The 19,346-nt window shown below is 38.9% G+C and overlaps 1 protein-coding gene across 2 annotated transcripts in view; it reads left to right on the forward strand.

Annotated features, from left to right (window-relative positions):
* nucks1a (nuclear casein kinase and cyclin-dependent kinase substrate 1a) overlaps positions 1 to 19,346 on the forward strand; it is a 55,052-nt gene that overhangs the window by 21,402 nt on the left and 14,304 nt on the right. For both annotated transcript variants that reach the window (XM_034167387.1, XM_034167386.1), the window contains exons 2-3: positions 6,819 to 6,868; positions 11,471 to 11,558. In XM_034167387.1, coding sequence (XP_034023278.1) covers positions 6,819 to 6,868; positions 11,471 to 11,558 — 138 coding nt within the window. The remainder of the gene's footprint in view (positions 1 to 6,818; positions 6,869 to 11,470; positions 11,559 to 19,346) is intronic.

The raw sequence follows: 19,346 nt of genomic DNA on the forward strand, positions 1-19,346 counted from the left end.
CAGGCTCTTCATTTTATCTTAAACCTATACCGTACATTTTTTGCCAAACAAGTAGTGTTTCAGTTTACTTTAACTCCTCTTTGCTTTACAAAGCATATTAGAATTCATGCAAGGATGTCAGCCAAATAAATGCTTATTACAAAAACTTTATTTTGGTGTGTGTTACGCTTGAAATAAAATATACTTAGTTTAAGCACCTTAAATCTTAAACTTTTGCAACTTTACAGTTTAAGACAGGTCTTAAACTGCAGGACAAGTAGGTTTGTAAAATATTCATGTCAGTGTTTACTTTTTTGAGATATTCTGATTCTTTTCAGGGTATCTATTTAAAATGAGTGGAAGAAGTCTAGGACAGAGGAATGGAGACAGATGAAAACTTAAAAAGAGGGAACAGAGCAAAGTGGATTATGAAAAGCATAAGTCCAGCCCATGCAAGAGCGAAGAAAGCAAAAACTAAAACTGCTACAGTCAAACGTAAAGTCACTGCAAGATCAGAAAGTCAGAGTAAAAACAGTCAGAAGACAGAAGAAAAAAGAGCTAACTGAAAGAAAAAGAGGACAGCATAGTAGCAGTTCATCCCACAAAGAACTCAAATCTATGACTACTTCTTGTTCAAAACCACATGTGCAAGTTCTTTCTTGCCAGATGAGATAATGGATGACACGGACACTATTTCCCAGAGGTTCAGCCGTTTAGAGTTCACTTTTTTGATTATCATAAAAAAATGAAATCAGGATCTCAGTATAACTTAAACAGGAAAGAGCTTATGTCCATGCGGACTCTGTTCTGTATGTAGGCATGAACTTCATTATGAAAAAAAGTAATTACTTGTTGACCAATCAGTGTTGACCACCAAGACATAATCTGTGTTTTCAAGTGCTCAACTTTTCTTTTTTAGGACTTTTTTTTTTTTGTAACAATTTAGTCAATTTAAAACATATAGTCACAGATGTGAAAAAAAAATTGTGCTTGCATGCACATTTTTTTTGTAGAACTTCCTGTAATGTCCAAAAATTTTTAGCTCAACTAAAATAACCATGTGCCAAATTTTTGTGCTTTCATGTACAGACATAATTTATTCTGTAAATTTGAAGTAAATAGCATTAAAAACTCTCTAAGATGTGGAGATGTTTTACAGAAAAGTAGAAACAGAAGAAAAACAGCTTTTAAATTTCAGACTTGCATTGATTTACATTGTATTTTAATGTGTAATTTATTGGTTTTAGCCTTAATAAAAAACGATTTAAGCTTGACATATACTGTTTTTAATAGATATTATTAAGGTGAATCACATATTAAATTTTTCAAAAATTAATAGTTTTGGCCCATGTAACACTTTATGGATCACCTTGTGAAATGTGACCTAAAGTTGGAAAGAGATTTTGGTCAGAATTATTAACTTCAAAGAGAATCTGCATTTTAAATCAAATAATGCCTCTTTACAAAGGTTGTAATACAAACTACAACTGACCAAAACCTTTTTTTTTCCCTCTCCCCCAGAATGAGTCCGACCAATATATCGGCTGATATAAGCCCTTTTCAAAGTACTCGCTATCGGCCGAAATTTTGCCGATTAGAATGCTGATAATTTCTCATAAACAGAACAGTTACTGAAATAATGTTTGTGTCGGCAATGTAAAATGTCCTTGCACCATTTGTCCAGGAGATGGAGCTCTGACTCCATTCAGCTGAGAGCTGCTTACACCCCTGCTTAAATGCATTCATCACCGGCCCCCGTAGTTCGCTGTCACACTGCACTGATCAGCTGACAAAAGCATACAAGTGTTTATAAGGCTCTGTAGCCTTATCCTGAACCTATATCTAAGTTGCAGCAACAAGAGGTACAAGATCAGATTTATTCCAGAACTCTTTTTAAGGATATGTATTTGCTAATTTCACAAAGGTTTAATTCTTGATTGCATTTTTTGAACTTGAAAATTCTTCTCTGTTATAAAGTTAATCAATATGAGGACAAAGCTTCAGCTTTTAGGTCATACCTTTTTGTTAAGGGTCCAAAAAAAGAACATTTTATTCATTAAAAAAACTATAATAATATTGGCTATCGGCAAATCAGCCGATTTATCGATTGTCTGCATTTTTTTCATCCAAATATCGTTATCGGCATCGGCCTAAAAAAATCCATATCGGTCGGGCTCTAGTTCTTTATGAAGTGCAGTGCAGCTGTTTGCAAGACAGCAGTTCAGGAGCTATGGAGTTAAATTTGTCTCATTAATACCTGAAAGGAAATGCTTTTGACAAAAACTACAGATTTGGTTTATTTCTATTTATGTCCACAGATCCACCATGTACAGATTTTATTTATTTTTATATACGTCCAGAGATCTAGGATCCAGTGACCAATTTCTGCTGTAGTGACAGTAATGCTACTGACCACATATCTTAGGTTGATCCTATATTTATCTGATTCAAAAAGGCACCATTTCAATTAAAATGTGACATTATGAACTTTAAACAGGATGTTCTAGTTTGTATTTATTACCAAAGTATGGTACAGTGCTCCAGTTAGGGATGCACCGATCCACAATTTTTTTTTTTTCTCTTCCGATCCGATCCCGATACCTGAATTTGGATATCTGCCGATACAGATACTTTTCCGATCCGATACCAGATCTCTGTTTGTTTTTAATATTATCATTATTGTTGTTTGTTTTTTATATGAGGATTTTCTTAAAAAGGAGACCTTAAAGTTGAGCTACAATTTACCAGAAGGTGCATCTAAGATCAAAGCCTAGATTTGATGTTTTGGTGAAAGAATTAAGTACTTTTATTTTTTATAGACTTTTATAGCCTTATTTTTATAGACTTAAAGAGAAAAGACAGCATTCTCTGTCTCTCTCTCCCTCCCTTTCTCTCTCTCTCTGCCTGTCTCCTTCTCTGTCTCGCTCACTGTCTCTCGTTCACTTTCTCTCTCTTTTTCCTCTCTTGCTGTTTATGTGCTGCGCAAACTTCGAACTTTTGGTAAACACGAAGGCTTTCAACTGCAAAACATATATCATCATCGACGCTTATGATTTTAAAGAATTAAAGGGTTTCAATGGAGACTTTTTCCCTTTCAGCGGACAGAATCTCTGTTCGCTGGCCTCATCGGCTGCACACTGAGCTGGGTTTTCATAGCGTTTTACAGCCACAGGATAGTGAAACAGCTACCTTTTTGGCTCACGTTTTCAGCAACAATTCAATTAATTTTTTGGAAAATCTGTGCTCGATGAACAGACAATTTGAAGCCTCCCTCGTCCCGCTCGGCAGTAAATAAGCAGAGAGCAAACAGCAGCAGTTGAGATGATTCACAGTGGCTCTTATCTGGTTTGCTTGGAGCCCTGAAATGTCTTCTTTTGTCCACATCCCAAAGATACTCAGTTTAGTGCTTTCTTGTAGTAAAGCAGCTTGTGAAATAATAGTTTAAAAAAATCACATTGTAGAAGCTGAAATGAAAGAATTGAGTTATTTTAAAAAAACTCAGTCTGTAAAAATTTCAGAATCGAGTCATTCTTGCAGCTCTACAGCTAGTGCTGGGGCAACACACTGACGTAATTGATTGCGTAAATGCAGTGATTTATGTAAACGTTAATTGATTCATAGCAAGCCAGAGTAATGGCTGTGCTTGAACTCCACCAAAGAGCCAGAGGTGTCAGAGCTGAGAATGCTATGTTTTTTTTTTGTGAGTTTTGAGGGTGGACAGGGTTAGGAATGAAAATATTGGAAGGGCAACACAGGTAGGATGGTTTGGAAGCATATTCGGATGAGATGGAGATGGTTTGGTTGTGTGCAGAGGAGGGAAATTGGGTATATAGAAAGAAGGATGCTGAGGATGGAGCCACCAGACAGTAGGAGAAGACTGAAACAAAAGAGGTTCATGGATGTGGTGGAGGAGGACATACCACAGCTTTTAACATGTTATTCTGTGACTTGAGAAACTTTCATTTTCTCGGACTACAGTAGTGTTCAGAATAATAGTAGTGCTATGTGACTAAAAAGATTAATCCAGGTTTTGAGTATATTTCTTATTGTTACATGGGAAACAAGGTACCAGTAGATTCAGTAGATTCTCACAAATCCAACAAGATCAAGCATTCATGATATGCACACTCTTAAGGCTATGAAATTGGGCTATTAGTAAAAAAAAAAAAAAAAAAGTACAAAAGGGGGTGTTCACAATAATAGTAGTGTGGCATTCAGTCAGTGAGTTTGTTAATTTTGTGGAACAAACAGGTGTGAATCAGGTGTCCCCTATTTAAGGATGAAGCCAGCACCTGTTGCTTTACTCTTTGAAAGCCTGAGGAAAATGGGACGTTCAAGACATTGTTCAGAAGAACAGCGTAGTTTGATTAAAAAGTTGATTGGAGAGGGGAAAACTTATACGCAGGTGCAAAAATATTATAGGCTGTTCATCTACAATGATCTCCAATGCTTTAAAATGGACAAAAAACAGTCATGTGGAAGAAAACAGAAAACAACCATCAAAATAGATAGAAGAATAACCAGAATGGCAAAGGCTCACCCATTGATCAGCTCCAGGATGATCAAAGACAGTCTGGAGTTACCTGTAAGTGCTGTGACAGTTAGAAGACGCCTGTGTGAAGCTAATTTATTTGCAAGAATACCTGCAAAGTCCCTCTGTTAAATAAAAGATGTGCAGAAGAGGTTACAATTTGCCAAAGAACACATCAACTGGCCTAAAGAGAAATGGAGGAATATTCTGTGGACTGATGAGAGTAAAATTGTTCTTTTTTGGTCCAAGGGCCACAGACAGTTTGTCAGATGACCCCCAAACTCTGAATTCAAGCCACAGTTCACAGTGAAGACAGTGAAGCATGGTGGTGGAAGCATCATGATATGGGCATGTTTCTCCTACCATGGTGTTGGGCCTATATATCGCATACCAGGTATCATGGATCAGTTTGGATATGTCAAAATACTTGAAGAGGTCATGTATCTCATGCTGAAGAGGACATGCCCTTGAAATGGGTGTTTCAACAAGACAGTGACCCCAAGCACACTAGTAAACGAGCAAAATCTTGGTTCCACACCAACAAAATTAATGCCTTGCAGATGTGAAGAAATCATGAAAAGCTGTGGTTATACAACTAAATAGTAGTTTAGTGATTCACAGGATTGCTAAAAAAGCAGTTTGAACATAATAGTTTTTAGTTTATAGCGTCAACAGCAGATGCTACTATTATTGTGAACACCCCCCTTTCTACTTTTTTTACTTATAGCCCAATTTCATAGCCTTAAGAGTGTGCATATCATGAATGCTTGGTCTTGTTGGATTTGTGAGAATCTACTGAATCTACTGGTACCGTTTCCCATGTAACAGTAAGAAATATACTCAAAACCTGGATTAATCTCTTTAGTCACATAGCACTACTATTATTCTGAACACTACTGTATTTCAGTGAAAAAGCCTGGTTTTCTGCTTTGAACCAGAAGGGAGCAGTCAGTGTTTGTTTTTTGTGCGTGTTGGGGAGGCGGAGGATGAGCTCTATGCCACCTGCAGTGTCTGTGCTGAGAATCTGCGTTAACGAAAACGGCACTGTTGATCAATTCCATTGTAAATGGGTATCTAATCCAATGCATTTATTTTGTATCGATTTAGAATCTTGGTATTATGTTTCTTGACAATGCTATCTGCTCTATGTATCAGCCATCGGCTGTGCTGCTCGCTAGATACCAATATCGGCATCGGCCATTGAATACCCCATATCTGTTGAATCACAAATAGATGTCGTCGTTCCTTACATTGGACATCATGAAGAAAACTGAAACACACACTCACCGTGTGCATTTCTTTACAATTCTGCTGGAACCTGCATATACCTAAAGCATCATTGTTTGAACATACAGATAACGTATCGCAATTTATTTGAATGCGCAGGTTTTGTTTTTTGTTTGTTTGTTTTTTGGACAAATTGTGCAAAGGTGTTTGTGATACTTACCATTCTTCAACTTGGGGTTTATTCTTCTGCCACATGATTTTGATTTCGTGCATGCGTGGAGAGGAGATAGATGGGCCGACTTGCAGATCTGTTGCCGGTGCCTTTGTGCACATGAAAGTGACAGCGTGGGGAGGGGTGAGTGTTTGTGCGGAGTGTTTCTGTTGTGGTGAACTACCACAAATAAGTCAGTGTGGGAAACTATTTATTTTAAACATGACAACAGGGTTCTCGCCAGCGCAGCTGAACATAGCGGGCCCCTTATGCTGTGATTTGGATCCACTATGCTGTGATTTGCCCAGCAAAGGAAGGCTTTTATGTCCCCCCCACCCAAAAGGACATGTCGCACGTTCTTAATGTCCCAGTTACCAACAGAAAAATGCAGGAAATAGTGTTTCAAAGTGTTATACATTTCAAAGTTTCTGGGAGGGCGTATGTCCCGGACCCCCCAACAAGACTCGTGCCTGCAACGCTTGTCGTGCGGCTAGGCCCCACTAAGTTTCCTCCTATACTGTGAATCCTGGTGTGAACCCTGGACAAGTTGGACCAGTCACCGCAAGGAGCACTAGACTGGACCTAGACAAGTGAATGTTTTTCAGATATGCCTTAAATGTGGAAACATGGTGTGAGCACTTGCGGTATTGTTGGGTGCTGTCACTTGAGGTGCATTGCCTAATTACCAATGAAATTGTAGAAGGTAAACCAGTGTCCAGAGTTGCAGGCTTCAAACAATCCAGTCATTCATGATGTGCAACAAAGTAAATGTTGCCAATCCAGCCCTCCCACTTTTACTGATGTCTCATATCAGGGTAGCGAAGCCACATTTAGAATGTAAACTAATGCCTTCTTTTTACTTTTTCACAGGAACAGGAAAGTCGTGAACTATTCACAATTCAACGAGTCTGACGATGCAGGTAAGATGACTGTCTGTTTTGCTCTGGTAATAATTCTGTGATGTTACATATAATAAAACAATTCTGATAGGAGCACAAAACCTGTAAAAATGGAAAAATACACCAACTAAAGTTTAATATTATAGCTGTCACCTGCAGTATGTTATGTTTAAAGCTGCAAAGGGTTCAGTTGTACGAAATAGGTGAACAAAAGATGTGGCATCAAAACAAAACCAGTATTGTCTGTTTTTTCCAAATTAACTCAAATTGTCACATCTTATTTACAGCCTGACTGATACAGCGGGTAAATATATTTCTAAAGGTGTTACTGACATGAAAGTTTTTCCAGATGTCAGTTTCGGGTTCAAATCCCACCCTGCCACATTTCTCCATGTAATGTGGAGTTGCGTCAGGAAGGGCATCTGGCGTAAAACCTGTGCCAATTCAACATGCAGATCCACCTTGGATTTGCTGTTGCGACCCCGAGTGCAAACAAGGGAGCAGCCAAAGGGACTTATTAGTAATGATCCAAGTAATACACACATACAAAGAAACCAAACATCTAAGTACAAAAAATAAATTATGCATTATAAGATGGAATGACACAGGGAAAAGTATTGAACACGCGTACTGAAATTTATTTAATACTTTGTATAAAAGCCTTTGTTGGTAATGACAGCTTCAAGACTCCTGTGTGTTTTGGTCCATTCTTCCACACAAATTGTCTTTAAATCGTGAAAGTTCCATGGACCTCTTCTATGAACACTGATCTTTAGTTCTTTACATAGATTTTCAGTTGGATTCAATGGATTCAAATCATGTGATTGGCTGGGCCATTCTAGCAGCTTTATTTTAATTCTCTGAAACTAATTGAGAGTTTTCTTGGCTGTGTATTTGTAATCACTGTCTTGCTGAAATGTCCACCCTTGTTTTGTCTTCATCATCCTGGTAGATGTTTATCAAGAATGTCTCAGTACATTTTTACATTCCTTCAATGCTACAGTTGTATGTAAAAGTTTGGGCACCCCTGATGATTTCCCTGATTTTCCTTTATAAATCATTGATTGTTTGGATCAGCAATTTCAGTTAAATATATAATATAGCAGACAAACAGTGATATTTGAGAAATGAAATGAAGTTTGTAGGATTTACAGAAAGTGTGCAATAATTCTTTATACAAAATTAGGTATGTGCATAAATTTGGGCACCCCCAAAAAAATACATCAGTATTTAGTAGCGCCTCCTTTTGCAGAAATAACAGCCTCTAAACGCTTCCTACAGCTTCCAGTGAGAGTCTGGGTTCTGGTTGAAGGTATTTGGACCATTCTTCTTTACAAAACATCTCAGGTTTGTTGGTTTCCAAGCATGGACAACCCGCTTAAAATCACACCACAGATTTTCAATAATATTCAGGTCTGAGGACTGAGGTGGCCATTCCAGAACGTTGTACTTGTTCCTCTGCATGAATGCCTTAGTAGATTTTGAGCAGTGTTTAGGGTTGTTGTCTTGTTGTTTTTTAAAGTTTTTAAGTTTTTTAAGTCTGCGGAAACTGATATGTACAACAGATACAGTTCAGTATCCTCTGAGAAAAATGCTTCACTCAAAGCGTGACTGTTAGGACAGTTGTCATAAAGCGGAACTGTGTGCCTGCTCCAAGATGCTGAAGATAAACGTAGCATGTGGACTTGGCATACTTATAGAGCCATCAAGTTTTTAAAAGAAGAATTTTGCTGCATGTCTGTGTCACGGAGTGACGTTGGACAGAGGGAAGATGGCAAAAATATGGTTTGAAAAAGTTTAAAATAAGGACATGAATCCGTGGAATTGTCACTGGCTTGAATTTAACACATCCGAAAGCTAAAAGAAATGGGAAAAGCAAACTGCATCTTGTGCCCTCAACAAACATGGTAAGAATTTTTTGTTTTTTGTTTTTGTTTTGTTTGTTTGTTTGTTTTTTGTCTCTTTGTGGTCTTCAAACATTGTGGTCTTCAAACAGGATTTCAGACAAGATTATGTGACTTTTTTAATTAATCTAGACTTTCTTTCATGGGGAAAAAAGATATTGTGGCTTTGAATGGGTTTGCAAGAATTTACACAAGAATATGTGACTTTTTTACTATAAGGTATGTTATTAATTTTTAATTAATTAATTAAAAAAATTAATTAATTTTACTATGATTTTCAAAATATTCTCCAAGCTGTGGTTTTTGAAATGCTTTAACAGTCTTTTCAGTCTTTATGAATTTCATGTAGTTTAATTGTTCTGAATTAATGCATAATTTGGTTTCCAATTAAAAGAAAAATCATTCCAGGTCCTACTTCCATGTCATATTCTCTTATTTCAACATTATCATTGACAGTTCAAATGAAAGGTTGAATCTAGGATCATATGCACTTCTTTTATGTTTTTTTTTTTTTTTTTTTTTTTTTTTTTCCCCCCCTTCCAGGAGATGCTGAAAATGTTTCATTAGATAAAAAAAAAATAATTTGGTTTCTGGGGTCCTCCAGGCCCGAGACCCTGACTCCAGGGGGGCAGCAACCCCCCAGACCCCTTGCAAATTTTCCTCAGATTTCAAAATTTTAATTTCACAGCCCTGGGTATAGGGCTGCCACGATTAGTCGACGAATCAAAATTGTCAGTGACGAATTTAATAATCAACATCATCGTTAATTGTTTTAAGCTTTGTTTTTCTCTCAAAGCTGCCACTGTACCTTCTGCTGCCTTTCTGTCCTTGACGCACATGCGCACTAGTGGTAATCTGGGTCAGCCGTGATGTCGCTGGAAAAGTTAATACCCAAACAATATCATGGCTAGCTAGCAATGAAACTCAAAAGTTTGGGAGCATTTAAAGCTAAAAACATTCAATGCAAAATGTGCATGCAGTACAACAGTGATGCGGGAGCATCTGAGAAGGAAGCGCGATTTGTCTGATTCAGATGCTGACGAAGAGGGACAGTCGTCTCAGTAAGCTAATTGGCTAGTTAGCTGCTAGCTGTAAAAGGTAACATTATGGATGAGGATTGCACATGCCCTTGACGATCACAGCTAGAGTTGGGTATCGGGAACCGGTTATTTTTGGGTATCATTAAGAAATTATTCGATCCACCGACATCAATAGCCTTTTTGCTTAGCGGTCCTTCAGAGCGGCTGTTGTTTTGAGGGTGTTTGTCGGGAAAATGGTCATTTCTCTACATTGATTACAGACCCTGCAAAACCCTGTAATCAACCATTTCTGCAACGCGGCTTTGCTTTGAACCTTGAACCAATGAAGCAGTGCTTTGATCTGCTGCTTTCGTTGGTTTATTGTGTCGCTCCTCTTCAGAAGCGGCAACTCCACTTCTTAACCCCTCTCAATGCCATTAAAATATGTCAATCGTGAGTCACTTTTGTGCAGATTAAAGTGACTAACTGGGACTCCTGTCTTGTTGTGAGAAAGAAACGAGAATCGGCATCCATTCCGCTGTGCCGCCGAGTCAATTTAGAAAGCTAGAGTCCACTCGGAAACAATAACTTCAAAGCCAATTGCCTTTTAAATCAAATGACACCTTTCCAAATGTTGTAATACAAACGATAAACTGCAATTGATCAAAATGTTTTTTTTTTCCTCCCAAAATGAGTCGTCCTGTGCTGACATGCAGCAGCCCAAGACTGTATGGCTGCAGATCTGCAGACTCCAGCAGCCAGCTGAACTCAGCTCAGATGTATGGAGAGACAATCATGCCATTAATGTCTGAAAGGAAATGCTTTTGACAAAAACTACAGATTTTGTTTATTTCTGTTTATGTCCAGAGATCAAGGATCCAGTGACCAATATCATATTTATTTACTTTAAGACTCAATAAAATGTTATTGACATAGAAAACCTGTAAAGCCTACTTGTAGTACACAGAAAATTCACAGGAGGTATCAATAATGGGATCGATAATGGTATCTATCAGTAAAATCTTATCAATACCTATCCCTAATCACAGCGTACCACAAAAAATGACACAAACAAACCACATATTCCCTAAAAAATTGATTTAATAAACATCCAAATCATGATTAGCTTCGCTTGTTCTGTATTTTTAAGTACGGAGGAGCGTTCGGGCTTCATTTGTCCTGCCTAGGTCATCTATCCACCTTTATTCATTTGTGAGCTGGCCGCAACATAGGCGGCGTAAGCAACCTGGTGACACCTAGAGCAGCAATTTTTTGATTTGAGAACGTCTCTTCTGGGTCACTCGAAAAACCTGTGGTGACATCATGTAGGGCTTGTCCAGTAAATATGCTGTCTTTGTGGTGGTGGTGGTGGTGGTGTTGTTGTTATGTCAGCCAATTAACCCTGTACATTTGTTTGTACATTGCTGTGTGGAAGCATCAATTCAGGCTGCTGTGTTCACACCAACTTTTTGTGTGCTCCACAAAGACTCCGGTTATCCACCAGGAGCTTGTTGGGAGAGCGGTTTCAGATAAACACCCCCCAACACAAAAGCTTCAGTGATGCAGTGTTGGAGGTTCATACCGTCATAAAATGCAGTACAGCATCTCAGCCTGTGGAAAAATGGTTTTTCCTTTGCCAGTGTTAAATGTTTGTGAATAGATTTGTGATTGTCAAAACTAAGTTCTCATGTCCTATTTAGATGAGGAGTACGGTGATAAGCCGAAGAAGGTGCGTGCAGCCCCTCGTGAACCGAAGCAGAAGCGCTCAAAGAACTCACAGGAAGACAGGTGGGTGGCTGGTAGTATTTCACAGCTTTCTGCACTATGATTAGTGATGCAGATTACAGTGTGTGATTCATGGTTTTCGTCATCGTTCTTGCTACTAAAAAATGTGGTGGTGTCTGACATATGCATTATCATCCTGGTCAGATAATTGCATAATTTCAGCAATATGATGGTTTAACAAATTAAGTCCTGGTCACGCTGAATGATAAAGCCATGAATAATGAGCCATGTATGGATTTGCAGGGTTAGAGAAATATCTTTTGAGCCTACTGGTCAGGACCAGTAGCACCAAATTATTTACTGGTCCTCCTGGTCCAAGGTAGTGGCCCCAGGTATTTGGAAGCTCAGAGCCTCCGACGGTGAACCTCAGAGTAGCATTCATCATCACATCATGCGCATGTATTCAGTCAGTATTGTATTTTTTATATCTGTAGCCTGATAGAATGTTTTCATTTTGATGTAAAATTATAAACATTTTTTTTTTTTACATCATCTGCTTTTATATGAATGTACTGTGCACCTTCTGCTTCACTTCTCAGTAATTCTGGCCTTGTGCTTATCTTATGCATCCCAAACATAGCCTTTTCTCTTGTTACTTAATCCACTTGTCTATTCTTGCTGTGTAAGCTCTATAATATCTCTTGCAACAATTATATCTATTGCTCCTCAGACTAGTATGTTCAGAATTTTATGAACAGGTCAGGGGTCTGCAATCTTTACTGTCAAAAGAGCCATTTTTGTCCAGTCTTCCATGAATAGAATTTTTGTCCAGTCTTCCATGAATAGAATTCTTCTTATTAGACCTTTAAAATGAATGAATGAAGATAACACAGCTTATAATGTTGTTCGATATACCGTTCAACTTTATGTTCTTAATTCTTCTTTTTATTTTGTTTTTTATAACTAAATCAGAAAGGTTTGGATGATGTAAAATATGTGGTGGTGGTGGTGAACCCATAATGATCCTGACATTAACTTTGACTTCTGTTTCTTTGCCAGTGTTAAATGTTTGTGAATAGATTTGTGAGATGATGGTCTAATGGTTAAGGTGTTGGGCTTGAGACCTTGGGCAAGGTCCTTAATCCCCTATTGCTCCCGGTGTGTAAAGGCGCTATATAAATGCAGTCCATTTACCATTTATTTCTGTAACTGCAGATGGTATGAAACCAACATATTTGTGTATGTTTGTTTTGTGAGGTCAGCTTTATTTTATTTGTTAATATACATCCATTCCTACATTTTAAGGCCTGCAGCATTTTCCAAGAAAAAAAAAGGTTGGGATGGGGCAGTTTATTCTAAATATTCTAAAGCATCGACTGATTCTGTAAACTGGAAAATAACACAGAAAAATCGTAGCAACTGTAGCCATACCATAATGACATGCATATCAACAAAGCTATTTCAGAACGTGATGTTGAAATCAGTGTATATATATCAAGTGGTCCTGTATAACGAACAAGAATAGATCTTAAGTCTTGCATATTCATTTCTCAACTACAAGATGGTTATAAATATCTTTTGAAATTGTTGAAGGTACATGTCATTCATGAGTTTCCTGGCTAAAAAATACTCCTGGATAGTTCTGTTTGTAATTTTCACAAGAATGTAGACCAATAACATCAAAAAATGTAATGCAACAATCCTGATTGTGGCTCAGCCATCTATCTTCATTGACGTATAGTCTAACTTTTTCTGATTTTGTAGTTTTCTGTTGCATTTCTGAAATTACAGAACTGCTATAAAGAAAAATGTTACCATTTTATTATTATTATTTTATTTTTTTTTAACTTTGTAGAACTGGTGTAAACACCAAACTCATATAAAAAAAAGGAAAAAAATACCTTGGCATGTGCAGGAAAACTTTGATATAAATTGAAGAAAACAATGCAGGCTGATTTGACTCCCTGTGTTTTTTTTGTTTTTTTTTTAGTAAGAGGTAACATACTTTGAAATAAATAAAACATATAGCTGCAGCCTAATAACTTTGAAAAATACCATAAATTCATAGCTTGTATTTTTATTGTGCCAGGAGTACATTTTAGTGTGATGATGGAATTTATCCTGTTTTTTTTTTTGTTTTTGTTTTTTTTTTTTCCTCCTCCTCCTTGGTCACGTTTTGTGCTTGAACATAAAACTACATTAACTCATGATCTAAAATAAATACCTTTAAAAATAAAAACTTATTAAAGTTCAGAGTTCTCACCTGCTTCATGTGATTTATGTTTGTGAAAATCACTGCTGATAGCTGAGCAGAATGTAACGTGTGTGTGTGTGTGTGTGTGTGTGTGTGTGTGTGTGTGTGTACCAGCTGCAGCAGCTCTGCGCGCTGCAAAGGTCACTGGTCCGTGTCCTTGAACCAGTGGATTTCTCTACCTCTGGATTTGTCAGAAATTTCGGTGATTATTCAAATAATGAGCCATGTATATGATGTCCTTCTGAAGGAATTGCAGTAAACGGATGTTAAAAAAGCCTACAAGGGTTTTCTCAGAGTGGAACCTGCTCTGTTGCAGGTAACCTGTCCTGTCCTCGTACCCGCCAGGTACTCGGATAATGGGCTTCTTACAGCCTCGTACTCACCTCTAACATGTCTCTAACATCCTCCTTTGTCCTCGTAGTACCTGGTACACCAGTCGCCACATGCGATTTTTGTGAAATTTTTAACTCCTTGAAATTAGCTTTGCGCCTAAGATGAGCCTCAGCTGAATAATCTGCCTCTAATGCCGCGTTCACAACGGGCGTGACCAGACGCCACAAATTCGCTTCGGTCTCGTGGCAACGGACGCGCCACCATAGCCCGGTCTGTCGCTCTGCTTTTGCTGTGAAAATTTGCCCCAGTGCATCATCAAATAGGAGGAGCTTCAATTCCGCTCGCTGGCTCCGGTTGTCCGTCAGGTTAACATAACGGACCTTGATCACACGGAGTGAGTTGTTGTGGAAAGCTCCCAATTCAGGGAGTATCATTATTTGCTGCAAGAGCTGCATTTGGATGATGGCCGCTTTCAGCGGTCCTTCCGCCTCTGCAGGACCTAGTTTGAGGACCTCCTGTCCCGTTCACGTGCGCACATGTAAACAAACAAAAAAAAACTCCGCTGCTTGCTGTGGGGCTGCTCCTCGCTCTTCCCCAAAAAACTCTTATAATTGTGTTTAGAAACCAGTCACCATTTGTTTTTTTTTACACATCTGTGTAGTTAATAAGTAAAACAATCTCCACGGACAATTCGCTCGCGTGCGCACATAAAAAAAAAAAAAAACTCTGCTGCTTGCTTTGGGGGCTGCTCCTCGCCCTTCCCCAAAAAACTGTCATAATTGTGTTTAGAAACCAGTCACCATTTGTTTTATTACACATCTGTGTAATTAATAAGTAAAATAATTTCCATGGGCGATTCGCTCACGCGCGCACGTACAAAAAAGAAACCTCCGCTCCCCCTGCTGTGGGGCTGCTGCTCGCTCCAACAACTCTGTCATAATTGTGAAATAAAGGACAAAAGAGACATAAGTCCTGCTCACAGGCTGCTACCAGAGACAGGACATGTTCACATCCTCAGTCAAACTCCAGACATCTCCACGTCACTACATATTCAGTCCCTGATTGGTCATCGCGGCACGACAAGACAAAAAAGTTCAGATTTTTCAACTTGGGGAGGAGGGCAACGCGACGCAATATCGCGCCACAAACCCGCCAATCACTCACAATCGCTTCACTCGCGTCGCTTCATTCGCGTCCATCGCGCTGCGTGACTTGGCGCCAAAACGCGTCCTTCCGTAGGGATTACATGGCAACCTGTCGCTCGCGTCGCGCCCGGTGTGAATGCGGCATAAGAGGCACCATTCTCCCATGTTTATTGAATAACTCCACTCATACAAAAAAGAAAAAAAAAACACGCTACGTGGCTCATTATTCATTGTTCATTATTCGGTGTGACCAGGGCTTTACACATTTCTGATGTTTTGTAAAGTTTGTGTTTTGTAAAATATAGAAGTAATGCCCCAATATTTTTAAGTTCTAATTTCACCTTATGTGTCCCATCCCAGTCAATCTTTTGACTGGAAGTGTACCTGCTTTTGCTGCGACACTTTCTCCATTAATATTATCGGATACTTCACCAGGTAACATTTCTGTTTCAGCAGAGCTGCATTTTGTTTCAGGCTGCCCGCAGTCACGGTTGCGACAGACCAGCCTGCCATTGTAATACGAGGATACTGATCAACAAATCCATTTTTCCCTCGTTGTGTTAACTTTTACATTGTTATATTGGCATGATGCAAGTATCAGTCAATTAAAGTTGGAGAGTTCATTATCAGCACTGGAAGAAATGCAGAGTTCTGCTAATAAGGCTGACCAGTAAGGTGGCCCCGTTAATAGTTCTCTTCAATTTTAATCAATGAAATGCATTGCTACATGGTTACTATTTATATAAAAAGGCAAGAGACCAGTTGACAAATGACCAGAAGCCCAGCTGCTCAAACGAATGACAATTATTAAAATTTAAGTTGAGATTAGCTAAGGAAAGCTAGTCATTTTCCACTAGGTTGTTTTAGTGAAGGTATGAAGAAGAATATGCCTATGATTATAGGCACTGGGCGGCAGGACCTACTAAGCCACCCTGCACTCTGTTGCAGGGCTGCAGGCTTTGACCAACCTTTTTTTTCTTTTTTTTTTAAGCATGCCTGCTAAAATGTCAGCTGGACACATTAGTAATGGTGCTTGATATACTTCTTTTTGGCAGCTGCAATCGCAGTTGTCAGGCTACTTTACAAAATGCTACTGTAACTTTTAATTGCGTGTCAGTGACGTTTAAGCAGCTGTGAGCGGAGAAAAAGGAGTTCTGCATTCACAGAATGGAGCAGACACTCTGTGCCGCTTTCTGCTCCACTCAAAGCAGCCTGGGGCTTGATGCAGTTTGGGTCACGCACAGAAGTTTTTACTCTGTCCAAAATATCAAGAGATGAGAATGTAATGTGTGCAATTATCATTCTTATTATCCCTGAGTGTGCGCTGTGTCTCCAAGCTGTCCTGTGCTGCGGGCTGGAAGTACTGATCTGTGTCTGGAAGTCCACTGAGTGCAGCACCTCTGCAGGAAGGCACAGGAGGAGGAAAACAAGTAAACAATAAAATGATTTTAGAGGAACTGCAGCTTTTGAACAATACAGTTAAATGATCAACATTAATATATTATCCGAAACCTACAGTTTGTAATTGTTTAGCATCATCAGACTCACCAAGCAGTTTGTGCACTTGTTTCCACAGTGGAAGGTTCCCCCTGTCCATTCTTCATGTAATGTGGAGTTATGTCAGGAAGGGCATCTGGTGTATGTCTTGTGCCAAATAAACATGCAGATCTATGTTAGATCTGCTGTGTTGAAGGGGTGTTGAAGGAACTTACTTTTGGAGTCATTAGATTGACTGAGTTTCAGATAACATTTCTTTCTTGCACCTCCATAAATAAGTGTGGATGCAGGTTTCCTGGTGCAGCGGCACGCCAAAATTTTGATGTGTGTGGGGGGGGGTTTACCTTTAAATAACATGTAAAACGGCAAAATTTACAGCCCTTGACTCTTTGTAATAAGACAACATTACTGTAATTTTGAAGTGAAATATGAGATTCATTCTTATTTTTATTCTGAAACGTCACCAGGAGTTATGTAGACATAGAAATTCCAGATTTTCTCAAAAACCCGATTGCACTCTCCTCCGGAAAACACCTTTGGTATTTGCTCTTCAGTTGCCCATTTGAGAGAAATATGGAGTACTGGGCTATAAATAAAAATCACAGACTGCATATGGCTTAATTTGACTGTTTGAAATGATAATAGTTGCAAGAAAAAAAAAAGCGTTATCTAAAATAATTACCCGAAAAGCCTATCAATGAATGTCTTTTATTGTTTGGGGAAATAGCCTTTGAGTGAAACATTTTGCATCTGAACATACAAAACTGTCTGAGGGAGAACGCTCCTGACCCTGCCCTAGAGTGGGGAAAAGTTGCCGTGTAGGCCGCTTCTACACCCACCACTCGCTTCTTTATTGGCAGAACCCATCTGTAGCATTTGGCCATGTCACATGCGTCTTTGGGTGTGATCCAGCACCCAGGTGCCTCAGTTTTGAGGATCCCAACAACTGGAAAACGTCAGTAGGACACCCATATGTCACCTGGCTGCAGCAAATGATTGATATTTTGATGGATACTTTGATTTCAATGTAAACTCTATGCCTTTATGATGTCTCTTGCAGTTATAATAGGAACATTTATTTGCATTGCATAGGGACAAAACTTTTGTTTCCATGTCCCTCACACCTCAATCTGGACTACAGTTGGTCAGTTTGGATTTGAGATAGCCAGTAGCCTGCCTTGGATCAACATTCGGGTATGGGGTTAAAGGATGCCTGTCTGAAGTTTTCCCCTTGTTTATGCACGTTTCCCCGCTCACATTTGGAGACTAAATCCTAGGGATTCTTGGAAAATGGACCGTTGTTACATTGTTTGGCACGTATGCAGTGAGTACTCTGCAAGTTGCTCATGTAGACCGCAGAGCCTTTTAATCTGGGCATGTAGGTTCCCTTCAATGTGTTCCAAATGCGACAATCAGAACAATAAGGTGAGATTTAGTAGATAACATTGGAACCGTCAGCTGTAATCCTGTATGCACAATGCACACGTTTTTGTCACAGCTTTATTTGTCAAAGTCATTCAATATTACAACCAAAATAGCTTTAGTAGAGAAGCTTGACTCTTCGACTGGACTGGGTTGCTTGACGCGAGGACGTTTCGCTTCAAATCGCAGAAGTGGTCTGACTTCTGTCTTGACTCTTAAGACAGAAGTCAGACCACCAGAACAAGAATTTTAGCTGAGGAAGCTTCTGCGATTTGAAGCGGAACGTCCTCGCGTCAAGCAAGCCAGTCCAGTCGAAGATTCAAGCTTCTCTACTATGGAAACCACCTGGACAGCTGAGAGCCTACACAGAAACCAAAATAGCTTGTGTGAAACTACATTTAATGTCTTGAGTCAAACATGCGTTGCACAAATGACACCTGTGTTTGGGAGGAAAGCCGGAAAAACAGTGACACTTTCCATCAACAAGCGCTGTCAGGCAGATTGCATAACGCTATTAAAAACACAACGTTCCATTCATTCATCAAAAACATTAAAGTGTACTGCTCTAGTGGTCATGAAAAGAAAACCACCAACTCAATATTTTTCGAGTGTTTAGAAAGGTTAAAATGCGCACTGTAAACCAGATTCTCTGAATCTTTTGATTATATTATAGACTGTAGATGATGGAATCCCTAAATTCCTTGCAGTTGAACATTGAGAAACATTGTTCTTAAATTGTTGAACTATTTTTTTCAGGCAGTTGTTCACAAAGAAGTGATATTCGCCCCATCTTTGCTTGTGAAGGGCTGAGCCTTTTGAGGATGCTCTTTTTATACCCAACCATGACACTCACCTGTTTCCAATTAACCTGTTCACCCATGGAATGTTCCAAACAGGTGTTCTTTGAGCATTCATCAACTTTCCCAGTCTTTTGTTGCCCCTGTCCCAGCTTTTTTGAAATATGTTGCAGGGATCCATTTCAAAATCAACAAATAGTTGCACAAAAACAAAAAAGTCTATCAGTTTGAACATAAAATATCTTGTCTTTGTGGTGTATTCAGTTGGATATAGGTTGAAGATGATTTGCAAATCATTGTATTCTGTTTTTAATTTACATTTCACACAACATCCCAACTTCATTGGAATTGGGGTTGTAGTTCAATTGGTTTAGTTCATTTAGTTGTCATGTTGCCATTACCA

The sequence above is a fragment of the Thalassophryne amazonica genome, chromosome 3 (assembly GCF_902500255.1).
Source record: "Thalassophryne amazonica chromosome 3, fThaAma1.1, whole genome shotgun sequence".
In the NCBI taxonomy this organism is placed as follows: domain Eukaryota; kingdom Metazoa; phylum Chordata; class Actinopteri; order Batrachoidiformes; family Batrachoididae; genus Thalassophryne; species Thalassophryne amazonica.